The 21,233-nt window shown below is 37.2% G+C and overlaps 3 protein-coding genes across 4 annotated transcripts; all 3 read left to right on the forward strand.

Moving 5' to 3' along the window:
• The first annotated feature begins 306 nt into the window (after positions 1-306).
• On the forward strand, positions 307-7,647 carry rab3da (RAB3D, member RAS oncogene family, a). Its single transcript, XM_020938506.2, has 5 exons — positions 307-442; positions 2,561-2,797; positions 5,307-5,425; positions 5,767-5,891; positions 5,985-7,647. The coding sequence occupies exons 2-5, from the start codon at positions 2,561-2,563 to the stop codon at positions 6,155-6,157; spliced, it is 654 nt and encodes a 217-aa protein (XP_020794165.1). The 5' UTR covers positions 307-442; the 3' UTR covers positions 6,158-7,647.
• Positions 7,648-8,235: 588 nt separating this feature from the next.
• On the forward strand, positions 8,236-13,454 carry tspan34a (tetraspanin 34a). 2 transcript variants are annotated; one of them, XM_020938546.2, is made up of 8 exons: positions 8,236-8,387; positions 9,962-10,040; positions 10,670-10,885; positions 11,873-11,947; positions 12,027-12,134; positions 12,217-12,357; positions 12,439-12,531; positions 12,974-13,453. In XM_020938546.2, the coding sequence occupies exons 2-8, from the start codon at positions 9,984-9,986 to the stop codon at positions 13,028-13,030; spliced, it is 747 nt and encodes a 248-aa protein (XP_020794205.1). In that variant the 5' UTR covers positions 8,236-8,387; positions 9,962-9,983; the 3' UTR covers positions 13,031-13,453. The 2 variants fall into 2 exon arrangements, with proteins under 2 accessions (XP_020794205.1, XP_055014538.1); XM_055158563.1 differs by lacking the exon at positions 8,236-8,387 and having other exon boundaries at positions 9,965-10,040; positions 12,974-13,454.
• Positions 13,455-15,737: 2,283 nt separating this feature from the next.
• On the forward strand, positions 15,738-18,290 carry dand5 (DAN domain family, member 5). The gene is made up of 2 exons (XM_020938481.2): positions 15,738-16,169; positions 18,009-18,290. The coding sequence occupies exons 1-2, from the start codon at positions 15,738-15,740 to the stop codon at positions 18,288-18,290; spliced, it is 714 nt and encodes a 237-aa protein (XP_020794140.2).
• The last annotated feature ends 2,943 nt before the right edge of the window (positions 18,291-21,233 follow it).

The following is a 21,233-nucleotide window of genomic DNA, read 5'->3' on the forward strand; positions in this document are numbered from 1 at the left end:
TCAGGCAACATCTCCATGGAAAAAAGCTGGTGACAGGCCCTCCACCAAAAGTTACACAGTGCACCTTTAACTCGTAGAAAGACAAAAGTTCCAGACTACCAACTGAAAAAAGTAGGATAATATTTGCTGGTTTCCACGAGACTTAACTATTCTTTCACATAATCCTTCTTCATGCTCTCAAAGAAAAGAGTGATTATGCCACAAAAATACAAAAAAAAAGAAAAAAGAAAATTGCCTACTCTTTTTTTAGTGTATTATTTTGAAGCTCACCGGCGGAAGCAGCCCCGTTCTTCTTTCTCCTGCATAAGCCCGTAGTGGTGGAAGGGCTTTTCTCTGGTGTTTACCCTGTGCTGAGTGACTGCGTGGTGATCCAGGTGCGGGGAGACCAAGCGCAGCCAGAGGACTACGTGTGAAGGACGCGAGACAGCACACACATTCTCAGGTATTTAACAAATGACATGAGCATATTTTTCACTTTATTTTTCTAAATTATAACTTCTGTATGATTGCTTACAAAGTTTCTGAATGTTTGAATGATGTAAAGCTTTTTCAACTTCTTTTGGAAAATAGAAAAGCTCTTCTTGGGTTAAAAATGTTTGCGTTTCCTGGTCAACTTGTGGGTAACCTGTTGTTTCTTTGCACCCGAATTTTAGTTGGTCGTGAAATATCGTGATTATGGAGACTGATTGTAACGATGGACGGTCACTTATTTTGTGCAATTCACTTTAGGGAAAAAAAACAAAACAAACAAACAAAAAAAGGGTACGTTTGAAACCCAGGGGACGCATGCGTGGTTTGTGGCGTTTTGCTCGGTGCTTTTTGCTACGTGCCTCCACCCTGCCAGACTCTGCGGTCTTGTGAGCTGTAATGCTGAGCTAGTCTCTGGGGAGCGCCGAGCAATCAGCGGAGAGTTGGCTTCTGTCAGCCCAGCTATGATGCGCACAAGGAAGAGGTGTGGATGGAGAAGGGAGGGTCTGGATATAAGGATGAATGAACGCCCCATCCTGCTTATGATGCAGCGGGGCGGAGGGGGGAGAGCGCGAGGAGCCGTGGATGGATGATGACAGGGAGGAGGCTGAGCGCGCGCGCGCGCGTGTGTGAGAGAGGGGGAGCTAGTGAAGGAAGATGAATGCCTGTGTAAGTGAGATTGTGTGTGTGTTTAATCGGAGTCAGTCAGTGAATGAAAGGTCAGATGGATAGATTTATGGAACATCCCAGCGCCTCACTTACCGCTCAGCAACAACTCATAAGTCCGAGGTGACAAATGTACACACGCGGCGGGTTGTGACTGATAGCGGGGAACAGAGCGGACTACGGCCCGGCTGTAATTCATACTCAGCAAATGACAGAGATAAAAGATGAGTGAGGAGGACGGTGGGCCATTTAAGAAGAACACTCCCATTTACCAGTGGTCTACAGGCCCGTCGAGAGAAATTTGGGGGTCTGGGATAGAAGCCTTACATGGCCCCCTCTAATAGGTCTGTAATTTAATAGGAAGAAGCTCCAACCCTGGGCCCCTGGTCTTTTGATCTATTTATTAATTTTTATTTGTGTATTTATTTCATTCATAAAATATAAAAAGACATCTGTGTAATAATGTTTTTCATCAGAAGCACTAAATCTAAATAAAACATTTACATTTACATTTACAACAAGTAATTCCTACTTTGCATGAGTCATAAAACCAATTCTCTTGGCACATCGCAGAGTGAGAGTCTGTGTATAATCCAGAAACAATTATTTGATTATTAGATTAGTTTACAATTATATTGGCTTGTTTCCGCCCTATTTGTTAGTCATTTAGCCTAAAGACTTAATACTGTTTGCAGTTTGCTTTTGTCCATCTTCTTTTTATATGGTCTAATATTCTGTAAGTAGGTGTAACCAAGTAAAATGATTGTATTTAATGTCTAGTGACGATTGGTGCATCTTTGAGATTGGATCCTGAAACACACAAGGATCAAGTCCTTTTGCTTTCACCTGTTTCTGTAGACAGAGAAACTGACCTTTGTAGGTACTGGTGCCTTGTTACATCCTTCTGCTACAATAGCCAGTGCTTTTGACATTTTAGAGCGTAAATAGCCCAGCACACTCTGACCACTAGAGGTCAGCATACGAACACTTGATGACACTTTTATAAACTGGGCTGATTTTATTATTCACAGACAGAAACTGCTACCTGATTTTCTCTGTGGAGATGTTATTGCTTTGTCAGAAATATTTCACAGCGACTGTGGCGTTAAACCTTTCTATCATCATGGAGACCAAACAAGGCCAAGTTACAGGTCAAATCTCTAAAGAGGCAACCCAGCCCAGAGTCAGAATGCCTGTTTTTCTATGTACTTTTGAGCAATAAAGCCAGTTGTAATTGAATAAAAGCAAGGTAGATCTGTTTAATGTCATGTCCATGGAAATGAGAAGGTGATGGACCCCCAACCAAAAAGTGCACCTTTCAGTAAAAATCATATGTGTTTTTAATTTGTACTAAATCCAAAAACAGTTCCACTTGCTTAACATTTGTTGTTTTTGTTTTGTAATTTGGCCTTTCTTGTCTGCACAGATGGCGTTAGCCCAGGAGCCAGCACCGCAGATCCAGGAGCAGAGGGATGCTGCGGACCAAAATTTTGATTACATGTTTAAACTGTTGATCATTGGTAACAGTAGCGTGGGCAAAACTGCCTTTCTTTTCCGATACGCTGATGACTCATTTACCCCAGCTTTTGTCAGCACCGTGGGCATCGATTTCAAAGTCAAGACCATCTATCGAAAAGACAAGAAGGTCAAACTACAGATCTGGGTAAGAGGAAGGAATAGCATGGTTTCACTGGAGTTATTGACAGTGCACTTGAAATAGGGGTTATGTTGAAATCCACTTTACTTTGATTGTTGTAGGCCATTCAAAGAACATTATCTTAATTTTACAACTGGAAAAAGGGGAGGAGACTTAGGCCTAGTTGACTCAGACAAGGATGTTTGCTCAGTGCAAGAGTCAGGAAGCAAGCAAAAAGGCTGGGAAACTGGTTTATAGGGAAGACTGAACTATTGATTTAATGTTTTGAAATTATGTTTTAATTATCCCAATATTATTATAACTTGGACTTAGACAGACTTTATTGATCCACAGGGGAAATTATTTGTACACAATAGCTCACATATCACAATATAATGACAAAGAGCAAAAATATAAATGGTAATAATAAATTTAAAATAAGTAGCAAAAATAACAAGAGACTGGGGTCAAATAAGGCATAGTTATATAAATGTATATGTACAAGTAAAAATTTAAAAATAAATATAGTAATACAAATATATCTCTATATACAAGAGGTCATAAGGTGAAATCATGGAATCATATTAAATAGTGACATGATATATGGTTATCTATAGTGAGCCAAAGTTGAGAATTGGTGAGCCATCTTACATGATATGCATACTGGGAAACCATTTTAAGATAACAGAAGTGCACTATGACAAAGCATTTTCACTCATATCTGGCCATCAACACCTGCTATATGGGTCAAATCAGTTTTGGTGTGTGGTTTTAGCCCAAAATTGAAGCTTTTACTACGTTGTTTACATCTTTTGATACACGTCTCTAAGATTTTTTTTTTTTACTCTGCTTCTGTCTTCTTGACACACTATCAGACAAAAGTTTGGACACACCATTTCATTCAGTGTTTCTTTCTATGTGTTTACTAGATTCAACATTTTATATACATACAGAAGACTCAAATATATGAAGTAAGATATTGTATATGGGATTATGTAGCTAAGAAAAAAACAGTTAAATAAGACTACTACATATATTGTTTTATATTTTATAACCAAACCCTTAAATAGCCATGCTTTGCTTTTTAACTGTAGAAATGGTCGGTGGAAAATGAAATTTATGACATTGTAAATAACGCTTTGATCTGTTAATCTGTGATATGGAGTGGGTGTGTCTATGTGAGAGAGAGAGTGGAAATTTTCAATTGTTCTTATTGTTTACTAATTGCATTGTATAATTTATTACTGTAAATCAAGGACGGTAGATGGAAACTAGCTCTAATCTTGTGTGGAACATCTATGTTTTTATTATCTTAATGTCTCATTGTCCCTTCAAATAAAGACTAAACTAAACTTTTTTTCTTTACTAAATAATTCCATATATCCTGCTTCATACGTTTGATGTCTTCTGTATGTATCTAAAATGTAAAACGTAGTAAGAACAAAGAAAAAAAAAAAACATAGGTTAAGAGGGCGAGTCCAAAATTTTGACTGATAGTGTAGGTGTTATAGAATTTTTACATGTGTAATATTTAGTGCCACTGAATGATATTAAATAATGTGAGGCAAATTAAAAGCAAACCTCTCCCAAACAGCACATTTAAACAGAATGATGTACCCCCTAACTCCTTAACACCTCATTTACCAGACACAGGTATTTCCCTTAGCATCCCCGTAGGCGCTGTATTTCAAAGCACTTTGTTAAATCATGATTACACAACACTGCTCGCTCATCCTGGCTGGTTTGCCCTCTTGCACTCTGCTGCCTGTCGAGGACCGAGCACAAACTCATTTCTCTTGCTCTACAGTTAATGACAGTTGATGTTTTACATGGTCCCCAGACGGCGGGCTTCATGAAAGATGCATGGCTTTAAGCTGCTGGGCTAAATGTGCTTACCGCGCAGACTGACGCTCACGACAGATCTATTACTGAATGTGAGGGGAAGGCTGGAGGCAAACCCACAGTACTGGGCCCAGATGAAACTCATACATCTTAACAGTGAACGGATTCTTCACACTGTTAGCTCTCTGCGCTTGTACAGAACTCAGACTCTTAAATATTATATATGTTACCATATAAAGTTATTTAGTAAACTATACACACTAGTACTGCCTGTAATGTATGTTGACATATTGCTTTCTGTCTGTACTTCATTCAATCCTTAATTAATTAAGCACATAACTCCCAGTCCTGGTCCATGTAAATACTTATGTGTGTGTGTGTGTGTCTGTGTCTGTGTGAGACATCAGCAGAATTTTACAGGTCTGTATTGAAATTATATCTTTAAAAGTTAAATTACCCATTAACTACCAAGATAACAAGATAATGGCACTATAAATATGTATTACAACTATTTACTTCAATAGAATGACCGAAGGTTATTCTATTGAATACTTGAGGAATGATGCAATCAAATGTATAATTACCCTGACCAGTTTCCAGTTATTATCTTGATCTGTACAAATGCTACGAAAGTTTTATTGTTACTGTTATTCACGTCACTGTTTTAGTTTTGACTGACATTTATGTTTTACAGGACACTGCGGGGCAGGAGCGTTACCGGACCATAACCACCGCCTACTACAGAGGAGCCATGGGCTTCCTGCTCATGTATGACATCACCAGTCAGGACTCGTTCTATGCTGTGCAGGACTGGTGAGCAGACAATGCCTTTAGTCTTCAAGCTCTGTGTATTTTAGAGCTGTGTGTATTTGCTTTGAAAGCAAAGCCTGATTATAATTATAATAGTGCAACAAAGCTGGCTAACAAGTTTCAAACTGTGTTAGAACGCAAAAGAAATATGGTAAAATAAATATGTGCAAATGTTTAAAGGCTTAATATGCTTCACCCTTAGAGCCAATGATTGTGAAAGGTCATAGGCTGAGGCCAATGTCTTAAAATAAAAAAGTTACAGCAAATTATAGTTTGTATGCCTTTGTTAGGGCTTTTTTTCCTCTGTGCCCATACCCCATATGAACTTAGTTGTGTGTCTCCAGGGCCACCCAGATTAAGACCTACTCGTGGGACAATGCGCAGGTCGCACTGGTGGGCAACAAATTGGACTTAGAAGAGGACAGACAGGTCCCCACAGAGGACGCACAGAGGCTGGCCACAGAACTAGGTCACTCTTTTATCACTTTCAGAAAACACTACCTTCCTGCTTAATCATTAATACCAGCGGCCATTTGAGCGTTTGTGTTTTTGACTTTTGTAGGCTTTCTGTTCTTCGAAGCAAGTGCCAAAGACAACATCCACGTGAAGCAAGTCTTTGACAGCCTTGTGGATGTCATCTGTGAGAAAATTAATGTTAACATGAATGGAGATGCCGGTACCACATCAGCGAACCTCAACCCAGATCTGGGCTCTCAGACGGGCTGCTTATGTTGACTGTTACCTGTGGAAAATATGGACAAAAGACTGTGCACATCACAAATAGCCAAAATAATATAGTGAACGCTTCTCTACATTAAACCTACCATCTGCAAGTTTATTTGAGTGTTTTTCACCAGTAGATGCCAGATGTGAAATCTATTCCCCTTTACTCTCTGCTCTCCTGGCCTTTGTTCTGGCTCACCTGTGGTCTCTGGTCTTCTTCTGACAGGCCGAAGCTGGCATAAGTTCACTCAGACAGCAGTAACATAGATAGCCTCTAGTGGTGATAGTGAGAATATAACAGGGGTGGGTCGGCCAATTTATTTACAGATGGTACCTTTAATGCTTCACCATATCTGAATGTGACTGTTAAAATGCATCACCAAAGAAGGGACATGTGCCTTATGGTTTTGTTGTTTCCAATGGTGGGAAGAAATATCTAAGTATTAAAAAAAAAGGTATGCTGCAGTAATAATAATCATTAAAATCCAATAATATATTAATATTTGAAAATATAAACATTTACGATTAATAAACATTAGCTTTTGTTAAGTGTGCACTATGTAACTTTTTGGTTGGAGGTCCGTCACCTGCTTGTTTCTATGAATATGTCATTGCTCTGCCTGGAATGTTCCACAGTATGACATTAAACAATTCTGCCTTATATTTATTCAACTGCAGGTGGTTTTACAGCTCAAAAATACCTACAAAAACAGGCATTCAGACTGAGCGGTGTTACCCCTCCACAGATCTCACCTGTAATTTGGTCTGGTTTGGTCACCATGGAGATAAAGGTTTAATGCCATACTGTGAAACATTCCAGACAAAATAATAACATTTTATCATGGAGAAAAGCATTTGGCAGACCGTCCACCTGAAAAATTACACAATACACAATACAAGTTTAGTGAATAAAAGAATAAAATGGTTTACAATAAACTGAGAGAAAACTACAAATAGAAGTACAATTTTCTCAAGAAAGAACACATTATTATTCTTACTTCGGTCCCTTTTACTTCAAAGCTGTCAGTGGATCATGAGCATGGCTTCCAAACTTGCACATGGCGTTTGTTGCGATGTGGCACCCTCTTGTGTCTTTTGATACAACTGCATCACTGTGAATCTAACGCTCTATAAAAATGTTGACTGTTATATTATGTATGAATGTTGATTGTTTAGCCTTATAAGTTTGTGGATGTGTACCTTTTTGAGTTGGAGCTGCCGGGTAGCCAAATGTAGTTGCACTTTATTTAAGGAAATTTTAGCAGGTGTAAACTTGGGACAAATATTAACTGAATTTACAAGACTAACTTATTTCCTCCATGGTAAACCTTTGGACGGCTTCAAAGACATCTGACCAAATGAAATGTATGTTTAAGACTGTGTCAAAATTATGTAAAGGTATGAATTTATGAGTTTGGCTTTGTTTTGTCTTCTATTACACTATTATATATTATACACCAACTGGGTACCACTTTTTAATAAAAACACCTCAGTAAGAAAGACTTAATCAACTATTTGTCAATTTACTATGATAAATTAAGAATAGCAAAAGAAAAATGCAAAACCTCTAGCATCTTTTCTGAATTCAAAAACATCTTCACTTTAAAACGTCTGTCCAGGTGACAGAATTAAATTTTCTTTTTTAATGGATTCTACCTGGACGACAGGGATTACACAGACATCTTTATTAACTACGATTTAGGCTCCATAACTACTTAATCAAGAGGTTAAGGATTAGAGAGGGTAGGGTTTTAAGTTTAAATATGAATGTAACATTTTGTTTAATATGAATAAAATCTTTGTTCATGCTTTAATAAGGCTAAATAAAGAGTAGTTATTATAGTGCTAATGGTCTGGGTTCACACTGCACATTACTTTTCTCTAAATGAATGAGTAAACTTAAGGAATCTGATAAGCTATCAGTTTTTCAATTGTAAAAAAAATTATACCATGATATCACCATAAAGCACCTGACTTTGTCCATGATGTCTTCTAAACACAATGTCCAGAGTTGTTTTAAATCATTAACACTGTTGACTGCGTGCTACTTGTAAACGTTATTATAGGTCTCACATGTTTTTATTAAGGACTTTGAACCAGGAAGTATGAAACCTGGTGTCAGTGACGTTCCGGGCATGAACCTCCCCACCACCATAATACTCTACGAAACTCAGATAAAGGGACTTGGTGACACAGACTGAGAGACAGAATCCAGACTGACCTCAAAGGAAGCACTTAGCAGGTAAAACACGATCATTTCTTATTTGGGTACATGTCCAAGTGGCATTGTTAAGATGTACAGTATATATCCATTTGTTAATTTGGGATTAACTACACCTCTGATTAACGAGACTTGAATATTTCTCTAAATGGTCAGGATTGTGTGAGCCTTAAACTCAAGTGACAAATTGTACCAAACTCAAGATAAAATGTGTCAAGAAACTTTTTAAACTGTGAAGAAGAAATGCAACAATCTTAACTGATTTAACTCTTTCCCCCATGAAGACGACATTTGACGACCCCCCCCCCGAACCCTTAATGACCTCCGCTGTATCACTAAAGACGTGATTGACGACCTTTAGAAACGGCTCGGTTTTTCACATTTAAACAGAGACTGTGATAGGTAGGGGCCACTACAACCAACACTAGACTGACCATTAGGATTCAAGGATATGTTTTCGCCGATTTTTTCCGAAGTTAATCGAAGTAGTGATGATGGTAGCTTCCGGAAAAAACACAACACCAAACACGTGCAATGGAAAGATCGCGTTGCTGCGGCGCACAGTTTTAGAAATAATGAGGAGCGGACGTATTTTATGGATAAGTTTAGGGAAAGTGACTTTTATAGATTTCAAAGTGATGATGAGGGTGATTATAAAGTGGAAAACAGCGACAGCGACGGACTTACAGAGAGTGAAACTTATGAAGATGAGAATGCCGCTGATGCGTCTGTATGGAGTCCTGCGATATCCGAACAAACTATCCGGGCTTTATACTCGATTATGAACCAAAATTGCCCTGAAATCACTCGTGGAAGTCTGTTTTCTTTTATGCAATTATGCTCTATGGGCAGCCCTAGTAACATATGTATGGGTTGTTCCTAGTAGGCGTCCAGGGGGGAAAGAATTAACCAGTATGTGCCCTCAGCAAAGAGGAACAATCTTTATCTTTTAATAACATTAGTTTTGTTTAGTACTTAAACATTCAACTAAATTGGAGAAGTTCCCACTGAAGACTTCTGTTTCTATAAATTTGTGTGAAAAATATTTCCGATCTCAATGTGGTGTCAATGCTTAGTTTTAAACACCAAACATGAGCATGTGTCAAAATGTGGGTGTGAAGTCAACTGTAAGGAGGAATTGTTCACAGTAATATCGTGAGCTTATTCCTGATATACAGTTGTAAAAGATTGCAGTTTATGGGTTTTCCAGCTACCGACAGACTACCAACTGGATAAGATTATTATAAAATGACTTAATTTACAAAATCTGTCATCTTTTTTACAGAAACGTACAAATATAGTCAAAGTCTACACTGTAAATTGTTCATACATAGAGAACATTTTTCATAGAATATTTCATTATCATTGTTTAACCGAAACCTTTATTGACATCAGAAAGTCAAACCTGCCTTTCAGAGATTAGGCCCCTCTGCTCTCCTCAAACTCTAGTTAATGTGTAACTTAAGCAAAGGCCATCTGACCATGTTAGTGCATTTGTGTGCAATAAAGACCCTGGAGTTTCCTCCTGGGCAAATGATTCTCTCTGAAAACTGCTTTTGCATCTTGTTTCATGAATAATTTGTTTTGTTTTTCAGAGCCTCAATATACTGTGCCAAGATGTGTTGTACAGGCTTTCTCAAGACTATGATGTTCATTTTCAATGGACTCATCTTTGTAAGTACAATTATTCACTTTTTTATACTAATGGCTGTTTAATGTTCAAAAATATTTATGCTGGGATTTGCAGTTTAATGGTCAGACTGCAGATTAGTGTACTTTGTTTAGGGTGAATATTTGAATCTCTCTAATTACCAGGGCCATTCATATGGAACAAAAATTGGCACAAAGTTCAATGTCTTCCCTGTCAACATAACGAAACAAAACATTTATTTTATATTTTATTATTATTTTTATTTTTTTCCACAAAACATTCAAAAATCTATGCCATTATTCAGTCCTAAAGTTGTGTTTATTGTCATTTAAAAGAACTTCAAGCCAAAGTTTGTGGATCTAATCTCTAGCAAACAATGATAAGGTTCAATGTTCGTGGATCATAAATTTTATAGTTATATCAACCTTTATATGAAATTATGGCATAAAATTCTTGTGAACACAACCTATTATATTATATTAAGAAAATCCAGTTGACCCATGTTATGTTTTGTTGATAACAATCTTTGACCATATTTATCTAAACTAGTATATCATCTTATTAAACACTTCCCACAGTCTCACTTTAGACCTGCTGATGTTGATGATGTTTTGTCTAAACCCAGCACTGAGTTGTTTGTATGTTTATGTAGTTGGCAGGTGCCATCATCTTGGCTGTGGGCATCTGGGTGAAGGTGGACAGTGGCTCTCTGATGTCCTTACTGGGGAACATAAAAGGAGCACCTCCAGGCCTAGACCAGCTCTCTAATGTCAGTTACCTGCTCATCGGTGTGGGAGCCGTCCTGCTGCTCATTGGGTTCCTGGGCTGTTGTGGAGCTGTGAGGGAGAGCCGCTGCATGCTGCTCACGGTGAGTGTGACGTCTACCACAGGATGCCAGCAGGACAGTGTCTGGTTCACTTACTGATATGTGGGTAAAGATTTAGACTGTACTCATTAAACTTATATTACTTTAAATGAAATGCAGTGATTCTAGTGAGAGTCTACAGTAGATCTCAGGTCTCCAGCCTGTGGCCTCACTCTTCCAAGTGTCTCCAAATAGGATTTAGGAATGACGTTGTATTATTCAGATCTGACTCATCATGTGTTTATTATCATCTGGCTTTAGATGCCAAACTTTGTGCACTAACACATGGGCGGTTTTATTTAATAATGTATCCCATATATAAGGCTAGTGTGACCATTATATCAACTCAGTATTAGTAGATCTTAGAGAGAAAAAGCTTGGCCTATATACAATTATTCTTCCAAAAACACTTTGAATTAGTAACTATTTGTTTGACTCATCTGTTTCATTTATTTATTTATTTTCTCTTAATAATGAATATTTATTGTGGTTTACTGTGTCTTATTTGGTTTGACTTTTTTTTATTAATAACAACCGGTGGAGCTGACTAGAGAATCTTTAATTTACACGTCAACTTCTGTGCAGCGCTTTTTTGGAATCTGTTGTTTGTTTATAAAATGTGCTATATAAATAAAGTGGATTTGGATTTAATTAAAAAGCCAAACAAGTAAATTTAACTGATTTAACTGTTCTTATCCATTATTAGTGTTTGTTAATTAAATATTATTATGTTAAAAAGCCCTAAAAGTTCACTTGGTTATTTAGCAAAGCCCACTCATAGGTGTACAGGAACAATGTGCTTCAGCAGGTGCCAAAGATTTAATAAAAGTTTTGTAGTTTTTCAATACACAGGAGTGTTCTCGACATTTTATTTAGTTCTTTAAATCCTTTTGTATTTTTCTCAGACTATCTTAAAACGTTTTGTCTGTGTTTGTTAATGTGTGCATTGTGTCACCATCACCAATTTTTTTTTTTCTTGTTTTCTTTTAGTTCTTTAGTATCGTGCTGATCATCTTCCTCATTGAGGTGGCTGCAGCGATCGTGTTGCTAGTCTTTGAAGATCTGGTGAGAGACTTTTCTAAAACAAACAAACAAAACAAAGCAAAAACAAAGGAGTAATCTTATTCTCAATGTTGATTTTCAGGCTGCATCACTCATTGATGGTCTTGAGGATGAAGTGAGGAAGGACATTACTGAGAATTATGGAAAGGATGAACACATTACAGATCTCTGGAATGCCACAATGATGCAGGTCAGTAATTTGGATTATTTTGGATTATACTGTATTTTACATTTTACATTACAAAATTTAAATAACATTTGTTCTTGTTTAGTTCAAGTGCTGTGGTTTTAAGAACTACACTGATTTTGATGAGTCCCCGTTTGTCACAACATTTTCCCTTTACCCAACCACCTGCTGCAACTCCACCGAATTGTTAGGTGACACGTGCTCTAAGACAGGAGCAGGTCTATCGGTGTGTATTATAATAACTGTATAATAATGATCAGTTTGACAGAATGACATAACATGTATCTCTTTATTATGTCCTTTACAGATGGTCCCTGGGTGTTTCCAGAGGCTGATAGACTTTATAAAAGAGAATTCAATAATTGTTGCTGGCGTGGCTCTGGGAATTGCTGCTCTAGAGGTACAAAAATATCCAGAAACAATTTGTATAGCAAAATGTGAATGTGCTCTTCTTTGATGTAAAGTACTTTTTAAAAACAGGTTAAAATTACATTTTTAACATTAATTTAGATCACTGCTATTATTACTAATTTATATGAATGTGACTAATTGCTTGAAGATTATCTCATGAGATTTTTTCTCCCCACATCTTTGCATTTGGTTTGAACATTTTGAGAAGCCACAGTAATAAAGCAATAGTAGAATACAGCAAAATGATATAAAGGGCCAAAATTGTGAACTGAATTACACAATTTAGTTGTTACAAATTGTCTTGTCTCGATCTGGACACAGTCTCGTGTTTCGCCTCATCTTGTGGGAAATCTGTCTTGTCCCATGCTTACTAATTTGTCAGTTCGTTCATACATTTGTAGCCTTTACTATTTTGTTTTTGTTTTTTTCAGATTGCAGCTATGGTGGTCTCAATGGTCTTATACAAGGACATCGGTCGAAAGGCATAGTCTCTCCATCAACACATCAGGACAAAAAAATAGTTCTTTTTATATAAAACCCACTGTACATTTTATTTATGTTTGTATATATGGCATGCTGAGCACAACATGTTTGTAATGACGTGTGTCCGTCTGTCTGTCAAAGCAATAATAATTGTAATATTTTTGTATCTATATCTGTTATATGTGCATTGTACTCATTCTATAAAATAGCATGTGTTACTTTAAGGAGACTACTAATCAAATACCATAAAAAAGATTGCCCAAAAGAATAAAGAAATATAATTGTTATCTGACACTAGAAAATGTACTGACTTCTGTTTAGAATCAAAGACTTTGGTCCTATTGTTACCCTGTGTTACATTAACTGCAACTGCAATTTTATTTGATCATTGAACATTCTGTGTTGTTTTGTGTTTTGTACCACATTAAATCCTCTTATACAAAAAAAATTACTCTTCTTTAATTGTAAAATATTATGCTGATTTTGTTAAAATCGCCTGGGTGAAGATGGTATTCTAAAATAGTAATAATCTGAAATGTCTAAATAAGTGATGGCTACGGTCCTATACAGTGGTCCTATAATATGAGGCTTATAATACCACATTTCTCATTTCTCGTCCTATAGAATTCAATAGGCCCTTTAGGGTTGAACAAGTCACTGCCAACTATTGCAATGTTGAAACGTCTAAAAAAGTCAAAAGTAATTAGGCTATTATATAGTTATATATATTTTATAGTTATATATAGTTATGTAAAAGAAGTGCTGATGAATGTAGTAAAGGTCTATGATGTAATTGCTCTGATGAATCGACTCTTCTGCGTTCACGTTCTTTGTTTTAACATTGACCTACGCACTCGGAGAATCCCCGTTTTGTTGTGCGCCCTCTTGTGGACACAAATATTTAGCATCAAAACTCGTAAAATTGCCATCTCTGTCAAAAAACAAAAAAAAAAAAAAAAAACATGAAAATGTCCTTGTAGCCTGTTGCAAAAACTATGTTTAAAAACAATTTAAAAATCTCTGTCACGTGAGTAGTGAAATTAAAGTAAAGTAAGAAAAATATTGTAAATTGTTGCCAACAGTAAAGCTCTGTATTAAAATACAATATGCCTCAAATATGTTATCTGCATTAATTATAATCATACTTATAAATTACTGGTTAAAATACACTTGAGAATATAAATACTATATAAAGATCTAACAGCAATTCATGATAGACCAAATTATTTTTGTTTTAATTCTCTCTGAAAAATCTGAAAAATATTTAACATTAAGAGAAACGTTGAGTTTATTATGTAAATGCTGCTTGATGGATTTATGGATGATATTGCTTATAAAATTGTCCTGTTGTGATCTGTGAGTCCTGCTGAATGCTGGAGTGTGTAGTCTGACAGGGGTGACTTCTCGTGGGCTGTGGTTCATTCTGGGCGGACATGACGAGGACGTGGGTGACAAAGAGAAAGTCAAACAGGGTCTCATTGTGGAGCTGGGGCCGGGGCACCCATCAGCACCCACTGAGTGATCATGTCACGGGTGAGCACCCCCATTCAGAAGCAACTGTGTAATAATGACACTTCAAGGGACAGGCGGGGATAAAGGGTGTGTGTGGGAAGGAATGGACAGGAACGTTTGCACAAAGAGTGTAAAATCATTATAGCTCAATGAAAAAGACACTACTTAGACTCAGACTTAGACAAACTTTACTGTTTCACAAGGGACACAGTAACTCACACATCACAGTAGTACATATGAAAGATGCCAGAGCAATAAAATACTCAAGTAAAAGTATCACATGAAAAAATCTTCTTAAGTAAAAGTATTAAAGGACTCATTTAAAAATGTACATAAAGAGTAAAAAGTAAAAGTATTTCATGCATATTTTAAGTTCATAAGGCTTGAAATGTATCGGTTTTGAGAAAGATTTGTGCTGTACTTTGTTGATGTGGTGGTAAAAGTAAAAGTATCCACTTTAAAATCTACTTATAGTACTTTACTAATTTTACTTCGTTACCTTCCACCACTGCATTATAATATACTGTAATAACAAAGAGCAAAAAAATAAATGTGAACAACACATTCAAAATAAGTAACAAAAATAACAAGAGACTGGTGTCAATTAAGGCACAATTATATAAATGTATGTACAAGTAAAAATAAATAGAAATAGAAATATAGTAAAACAAAACATATCTTTATGGAGACAAGCAGATGGCAGATCCTGATAGAAAAGTTACACAGTGTACCTTTAAAAGACCACCCAAGACTTACCAACATTTGAGTTAAACTTTTGTAATACACATCCACTAAAATCACTTAATTGGGCTGAGGTCCATTAGAGCTTCACTTGTGAATACAATAGCCACAATTATAGACTTAGTGGATTGCAGTGTTGTTTTATGGCCATGTTAAAAAACCCACCTTAATAAAAGTGCAATCCTTTGAGTCTGGCACTAATCCTCTACCTGGCCTTTAAAGCTGGCTGGATGTGTACTGCGCTCTGGGAAATGTGACACCTTCTCTGCATTAAAACCCAGGTGAGAATTGGCAGTTTGGTATATAAGCTCTCCCACTCTCACACTGACAGCATGACAGCAAGGTCTCCATTTGGAACCTTGAACCAGAAAAACAAAACTTAGAATATTAAAGCGTTGCATTTTTATAAAGATGGCATTTCTTATCAGCCTTGTGTTTTTGTCATTCACAACAGTTGTTATGCCAATCCCTCAGCACCTCTTGGACAGCCTGCGCAGGGGGCACAGACAGGAATTGGAGGCATCTGGTGGCGGTCCGGACGAGCCCATCCAGGGAGTGGTGAGGGTGGTGCAGCTGGACCACCGCGCTTTGGCCCAGTCGGGACTCTTCAGACGGGGACTGAGCTCCAGGAGGGCCCCCTCTCTGAGCTCCAGGCCTGCCCTCCCCGCCTTCCTCTCTCAGGGGCGCCCGGGTCCAGCTGTGGCCCCCAAGCTTCCAATGCATCCAGTGAACCACCTGCACCCAAAGGTCTCACCCAGTGTGGACATGAGGAGGAGGCAGGGGCTGCAGATGTGGCAGAAAGTGATTGAGAAAGGAGACAAGCAAAAAGTGGTCCTGCCGAGTGCCCTGAAGGACTCCAAACAGACATGTACTGCAGTCCCTTTTAATCAGGTAAGAAAAAAAGACAGTTTCTCAAAAACGTCAAGCAAGAAAGGCAAAAATACACTGCACATTTTTTTAATTACATTACAAAAAGCAGGTTAAAATTATTTCAATTAAGAACATGTGACTTTATTTGAGTAGATTCAACTTGGCAAGTAAAATTATCTACCAACGGAATAAGTGTGTTTTTCTTAATTCAGACAACATTAGATTTTTTTTCTCATTTCTTATCTTAAGAGTGGCAAGATATGTTTTCATATTTTAAGTACAAAAAGTCTTGTTCCATTGGTAGACAATTTTAGTTGTCAAGTGAAATTTACTCAAATCATGACAAAATTCAAATTATCTTTACTTGGCTAGATTTTAGTTTTTGCAGTGTATTCATAAAAAATAAATACGTTTAGAACAACATGTTATATGCATTTTGTAGATATGTTTACGTGCCCTGTGAAAATCTGATCATTATCTGATTTCTAAAATGTTTTGTTAAGGGTTAAATCTGTGTTAGGAAAAAGAAGGCCAAATTAATGCGGCAAAGACAAAAATGAAAGATTGATTGTGTTATTTTATTTCATAGTACTTTGTCTTCCAAATACAACAGTTGCTCCAAAAATCCATTAAGTAACTAAAACATTGTTACCATGTTTTGATTATCAGATTTCTTTTGTGCGTGTAAACACACACCAAAAATCAGACTGTATTATTATATCACTGTATTATCTGATAATTCTAGTCATCTTTTACAAGCCAAATGTGCCCCTTGTCAGAATGTGAAAGATGTTTAACTTTTTGGTCTGTTATGTTTTTCCATTTGGTTTGGATCAGTAATGCTAAATGGATTACCCATGTTTGTTTTTTCACTCTTAATTTGGATCATTTAGGATCATTGCATTTCTTATGTAAATTCAGCCTTGCACTTTTAAACCTTTTGCTTGTCACCCATGTGCAGATTCACTCATGCAGAGCTAAAATGTAATGATCAGTGGTGGAACGTAACAAAGTAATAGTACTGTACATCTGTGAAACTTCAGTTAAAAAAAAAAAAAGGATCTATCTGTATTTTACTTAAATGTTTTTACTTCTTTCTTTAATTTCACTACATTGAAGAGAAGATATCTATACTTTCTACTCCACTACATTTTCAGCACATTTGTAATTTGAGCAAACAAAAATATACAAATAAAAACAGAAAAAAAATGTAATTCAATAATTTCTGTTGCACAAATCTTTATCAAAACCAGAATAAGATTTACACTGCAAAAAGTAATATCTAGGTTAGTTAAAAATGATTTAAATTAATAACATTTTACTTTATTCGAGTAGATTCAACTTCACAAGTAAAATTATCAACCAATGGAATAAGTGTGTTTTCCTTAATTCAAGCAGCATTAGGTTTCATTTCTTATTTTAAGTGCAAAGAGTTGTTGTTTTTCTTATCTTAAGTATAGCAAGTTGTATTTTCATATTTTAAGCTCAAAAAGTCTTGTTCCATTAGCAAAAAATTTTACTTGTCAAGTGAAATAGTGATAAAACTTCCTTAATTCTAGTGATCTTAACTTGGGTAGATTTTATTTTTTACAGTGTATAGATTTCAAACTCTGAGCAAAATACTTTTAAAAAAAAAAACAGGTACATTAATACTTGTACTTAAGTATACTTTTCATGAGATACTTTTACTGTTTATTTTGTATTTTTTGCTCAGATATCTGTACTTTTACTTAAGTAACACAACCTACTTCTTCTACCACTGACAATGATAATGCAACAATCACCAGTGGACAGTTATCACAACGAATATAAGTAATTCTTCATTTAAAAACTGTTACAGACTATTTTATGTTCTTGTAGAAAGTGACCGAGGAGGGTTGCGAACCTGTGACAGTCTACAACAAACTGTGCTTCGGACAGTGCAATTCTATGTTCATCCCAGAGGTGGAGCTCTCGAGTGGAGCGCCCCATCACCAGAGGACCCCCTGCTCCCGCTGTGCCCCGTCCAAAGCCCGCACCCGCACTGTCCCTCTGCACTGTGGAGCCCGCGGGGTCAGGGAGAAGACGGTGATGGTGGTGGAGGAGTGCAAATGTGAAACAGGACGAGAGGAGAGGAGCACTGTGGGGTCGCTGCATCTGTGACTGCTGCTGGAGACTTTGTGGTTTGAAACGGAAAGGGGCACTGTGTGTGTTTTAGGTGGAGGGTCTGGAATTTTCTTTTATACAGTGAGATGGAAAGTTTATTTGTATAGCACAATTCGTAACTAAAAAATCATCATCATTATTATAAAATTAACACTAAAAGAGAAGATGTTTTGCCTGGAATGTTTTGCAAAGTGATATAAAAACTCTACAGAGACAAGGAAGTGACCCCACTAAACCAAATATTAATACTGTTAGTACTACAAGTTAAATACTGTGGAACATTCCAGGTAAAGCAATAACAATTTTAAGAGAATAACAGATGACAGGCTCTCCATCAGAAAAAGTACACAGTGCACCTTTAATGAGACCAAAGGTTGTGTGTGTATAATCAGTAGAGTCATTAATGTTTACATGGTGAAGGATTGTGTGAGAGTTTGAGTGAGAATTATGTGACCGCTGGTGATTTTTCCACCGTGGATCAGTGACAAAGTGACCTATATTTTGGTCATGATGTGTTGCAATATTAGTTCATACTGGACTTTATGATGAAGACATGTTTAGATTTTTTTCTAAACTGAAAAAAATAAATAAATACATAAACAGCAATACTATTTTAATTATTTTTGTGTAGGCCTAATTGTTGGTTAGTAGTTTAATTTTTTACATTTTATCTTCTTGAATTCTTTTGCTTTCCATGATGTGATATATAACTTTTGTGCATTTAGGCATCAAGTGTGTGTGTTCCTTAAAGGTCCTATATTACACAGAATTGACCCTCGTGAGCTTCAAGCCATGTAATAATGCAAAAAAAAAACATACCTGGAGTGGTGTTTTGTTTCACTGACACATATTTGAGTAACCCTTTATTATTGCTCTGTCAACATCTCCAAAGCTCAAAACACTCTGTTCTACTTTGTGATGTCATGTGGTGGTAGTTTTCAAGTTAACGGCCAGCTTTGACCTTTAGTTTAGTCTACAATTCCAGGTCAGAAATTATCCAAATGATTCTAGTGAAGGTGTATGGGGTTTAAAAACACAGTGGAGCACTTCCTGCATTACCGCATGACATCACAAGGTGGAACACAGTGTTTTCAGTTTGAAGAACAACCCTAAATATGCAGGGTTTGTGTGTTAAACATGTGTGAATGAAACAAAACACAACTCCAGGTATGTTTGTGATGAGGAAACAAGAGTATAACAGAAAATATTGTAATAAGAAGCCTTTAATTTTGATTTAAACAGGTGGCGACAGTATCATATTGCACTTACAGCAGGAAGTGCCCAAAGTAGCAGACTACTGAGTGTTTGTACTTAGCAATTAACAAACACAACTGTTCTATCATGGGCCCTTTAATAATGTATAGGAGCCACAAATTCTCCATGTGGGAATGTGAGCCTCCTCCAGCACAGACGCACTTAAGCAGCTACATGCGATAATGTCTCTGTGCGCTTTGTTTAACATTTAGCGCTGAAAGCTGTTATTCATTCATACACTGGCACCTGGGCTGGCTAACATGAACGCATCTCCACACATCTTCACATACATTCCCAGAGGAGCATAAAGAAGGGGGCTCTTTACGTTGCGTTGGCATGCAGTCAGAATGGTTTCTTAGATGGCCATTTGCATTCACGTGGCTTTTGGGGGTAAAAAGTGGAAGCGTTCATTGCGCTACGGGGGTGCATTGAGTCCCTGGTTTCCATTAGCATGTGATTACCATTTTGTGTTGATGGCTATATTTTCATGATTGATGGGACAAATATTTGCCTGGGTATTTAATATGTAGAATTAGGGGCCACTTTGAATCAATTACGTTTTCCTCGGCACACACAAGAGATGGCTGACTGACCATCATGCAATTAGATAGATGCATTCATACCCTCATTTTACATATAGGCACTCTAATTATGAGGAGAGTGTGATTGGGTAAGCCACGACCTCTGTGGCTCATTGACAAAATTCTCTCACCTTTTGTCTTAATTTGGGTGTAAAAAACACAGGCATGTAAAATGGGAGGGGGAGTTGTTGATTGAACAAACAAGGTGCACAAGAGAGTGCACCACTTAGCAAGACAGATGTCAGGCCCCTTTGCATTGTGGGATGGGGCAGAGCACTCCTGCGTCATTAAGGATGGCCTGGTTCCCATGGCGAGAGGAAAGGAAAGGAGCGAAAAGAAGGAGGGCCCGGTGCCAAGTTCAACGCCTCAGGGATCGGATCAGCGTCACGGGGCGCTAAGTGGCCTAGTTAGCGCTTTAAACGCACAATGAGCTGCCTGCTCTTTCTCTGTGTATGCACGCCTTTTAACTGTCACATGTAGAGAGCCGCGAGGAGGTGGGCCACTGCGGAGGTACCAGGCCTACAGCTCAGGCAAAGAGGGACTAAGATCATTACAAACTTCAAAAAGAAACACAATTTTACTTGATGGTGTGGAAACTGTTAATTAAGCATGTTTTTTATTAGGACACAGACCTCTGTGGTGTAACTGATATAACCAATGTCCCAGGTGAGAGAATTAGAAGACACTTAATTTCACTGTTAAATCCTCAGCATAAATGAACAAAGGGACAACTATTTTTTATTAACTGGTAACACAGAGGCCTGGGTTAAATTAACCAAACTGTCTCACATATAGATTTGTAGTCATTGCTTTAATCACAATTTATTTAATTTTATTTTAAAATAATATCAACAGCAAACAGTGAAAAACAAAAAAGACATTGGGCTGCCTTGTATATGCACCTGTCCTGCACCATGCCACAAACCCTTTTCAAAATATTTGAAAAAAATATATAGTAAAAATGCTAAGAATGTTATATGGTTAAGATTTGTTCTTCTAAAGTGCGGCCTGTCCCCCTTCAGGTGTGTCTGTGTGTAGAGCACAGTTAACAGTGCGCTGCCCGCTGATAGAGCCATGCTAACAGCACTCGCTCTGGTGTTAGTCT

Source organism: Boleophthalmus pectinirostris, unplaced genomic scaffold, assembly GCF_026225935.1.
Source record: "Boleophthalmus pectinirostris isolate CB_2022bp ecotype Guang Dong unplaced genomic scaffold, ASM2622593v1 HiC_scaffold_22, whole genome shotgun sequence".
NCBI classification, from domain to species: domain Eukaryota; kingdom Metazoa; phylum Chordata; class Actinopteri; order Gobiiformes; family Gobiidae; genus Boleophthalmus; species Boleophthalmus pectinirostris.

Coding starts and splice junctions, on each gene's coding strand:
- rab3da (XM_020938506.2), top strand. CDS start 2,561: ATGGCGTTAGCCCAGGAGCCAGCACCGCAGATCCAGGAGCAGAGGGAT. Junction 2,798..5,306: donor AGGTCAAACTACAGATCTGG/GTAAGAGGAAGG, acceptor TATGTTTTACAG/GACACTGCGGGGCAGGAGCG. Junction 5,892..5,984: donor GAGGCTGGCCACAGAACTAG/GTCACTCTTTTA, acceptor TGACTTTTGTAG/GCTTTCTGTTCTTCGAAGCA.
- tspan34a (XM_020938546.2), top strand. CDS start 9,984: ATGTGTTGTACAGGCTTTCTCAAGACTATGATGTTCATTTTCAATGGA. Junction 10,041..10,669: donor TTTTCAATGGACTCATCTTT/GTAAGTACAATT, acceptor ATGTTTATGTAG/TTGGCAGGTGCCATCATCTT. Junction 12,358..12,438: donor AGACAGGAGCAGGTCTATCG/GTGTGTATTATA, acceptor TGTCCTTTACAG/ATGGTCCCTGGGTGTTTCCA.
- dand5 (XM_020938481.2), top strand. CDS start 15,738: ATGCCAATCCCTCAGCACCTCTTGGACAGCCTGCGCAGGGGGCACAGA. Junction 16,170..18,008: donor CTGCAGTCCCTTTTAATCAG/GTAAGAAAAAAA, acceptor ATGTTCTTGTAG/AAAGTGACCGAGGAGGGTTG.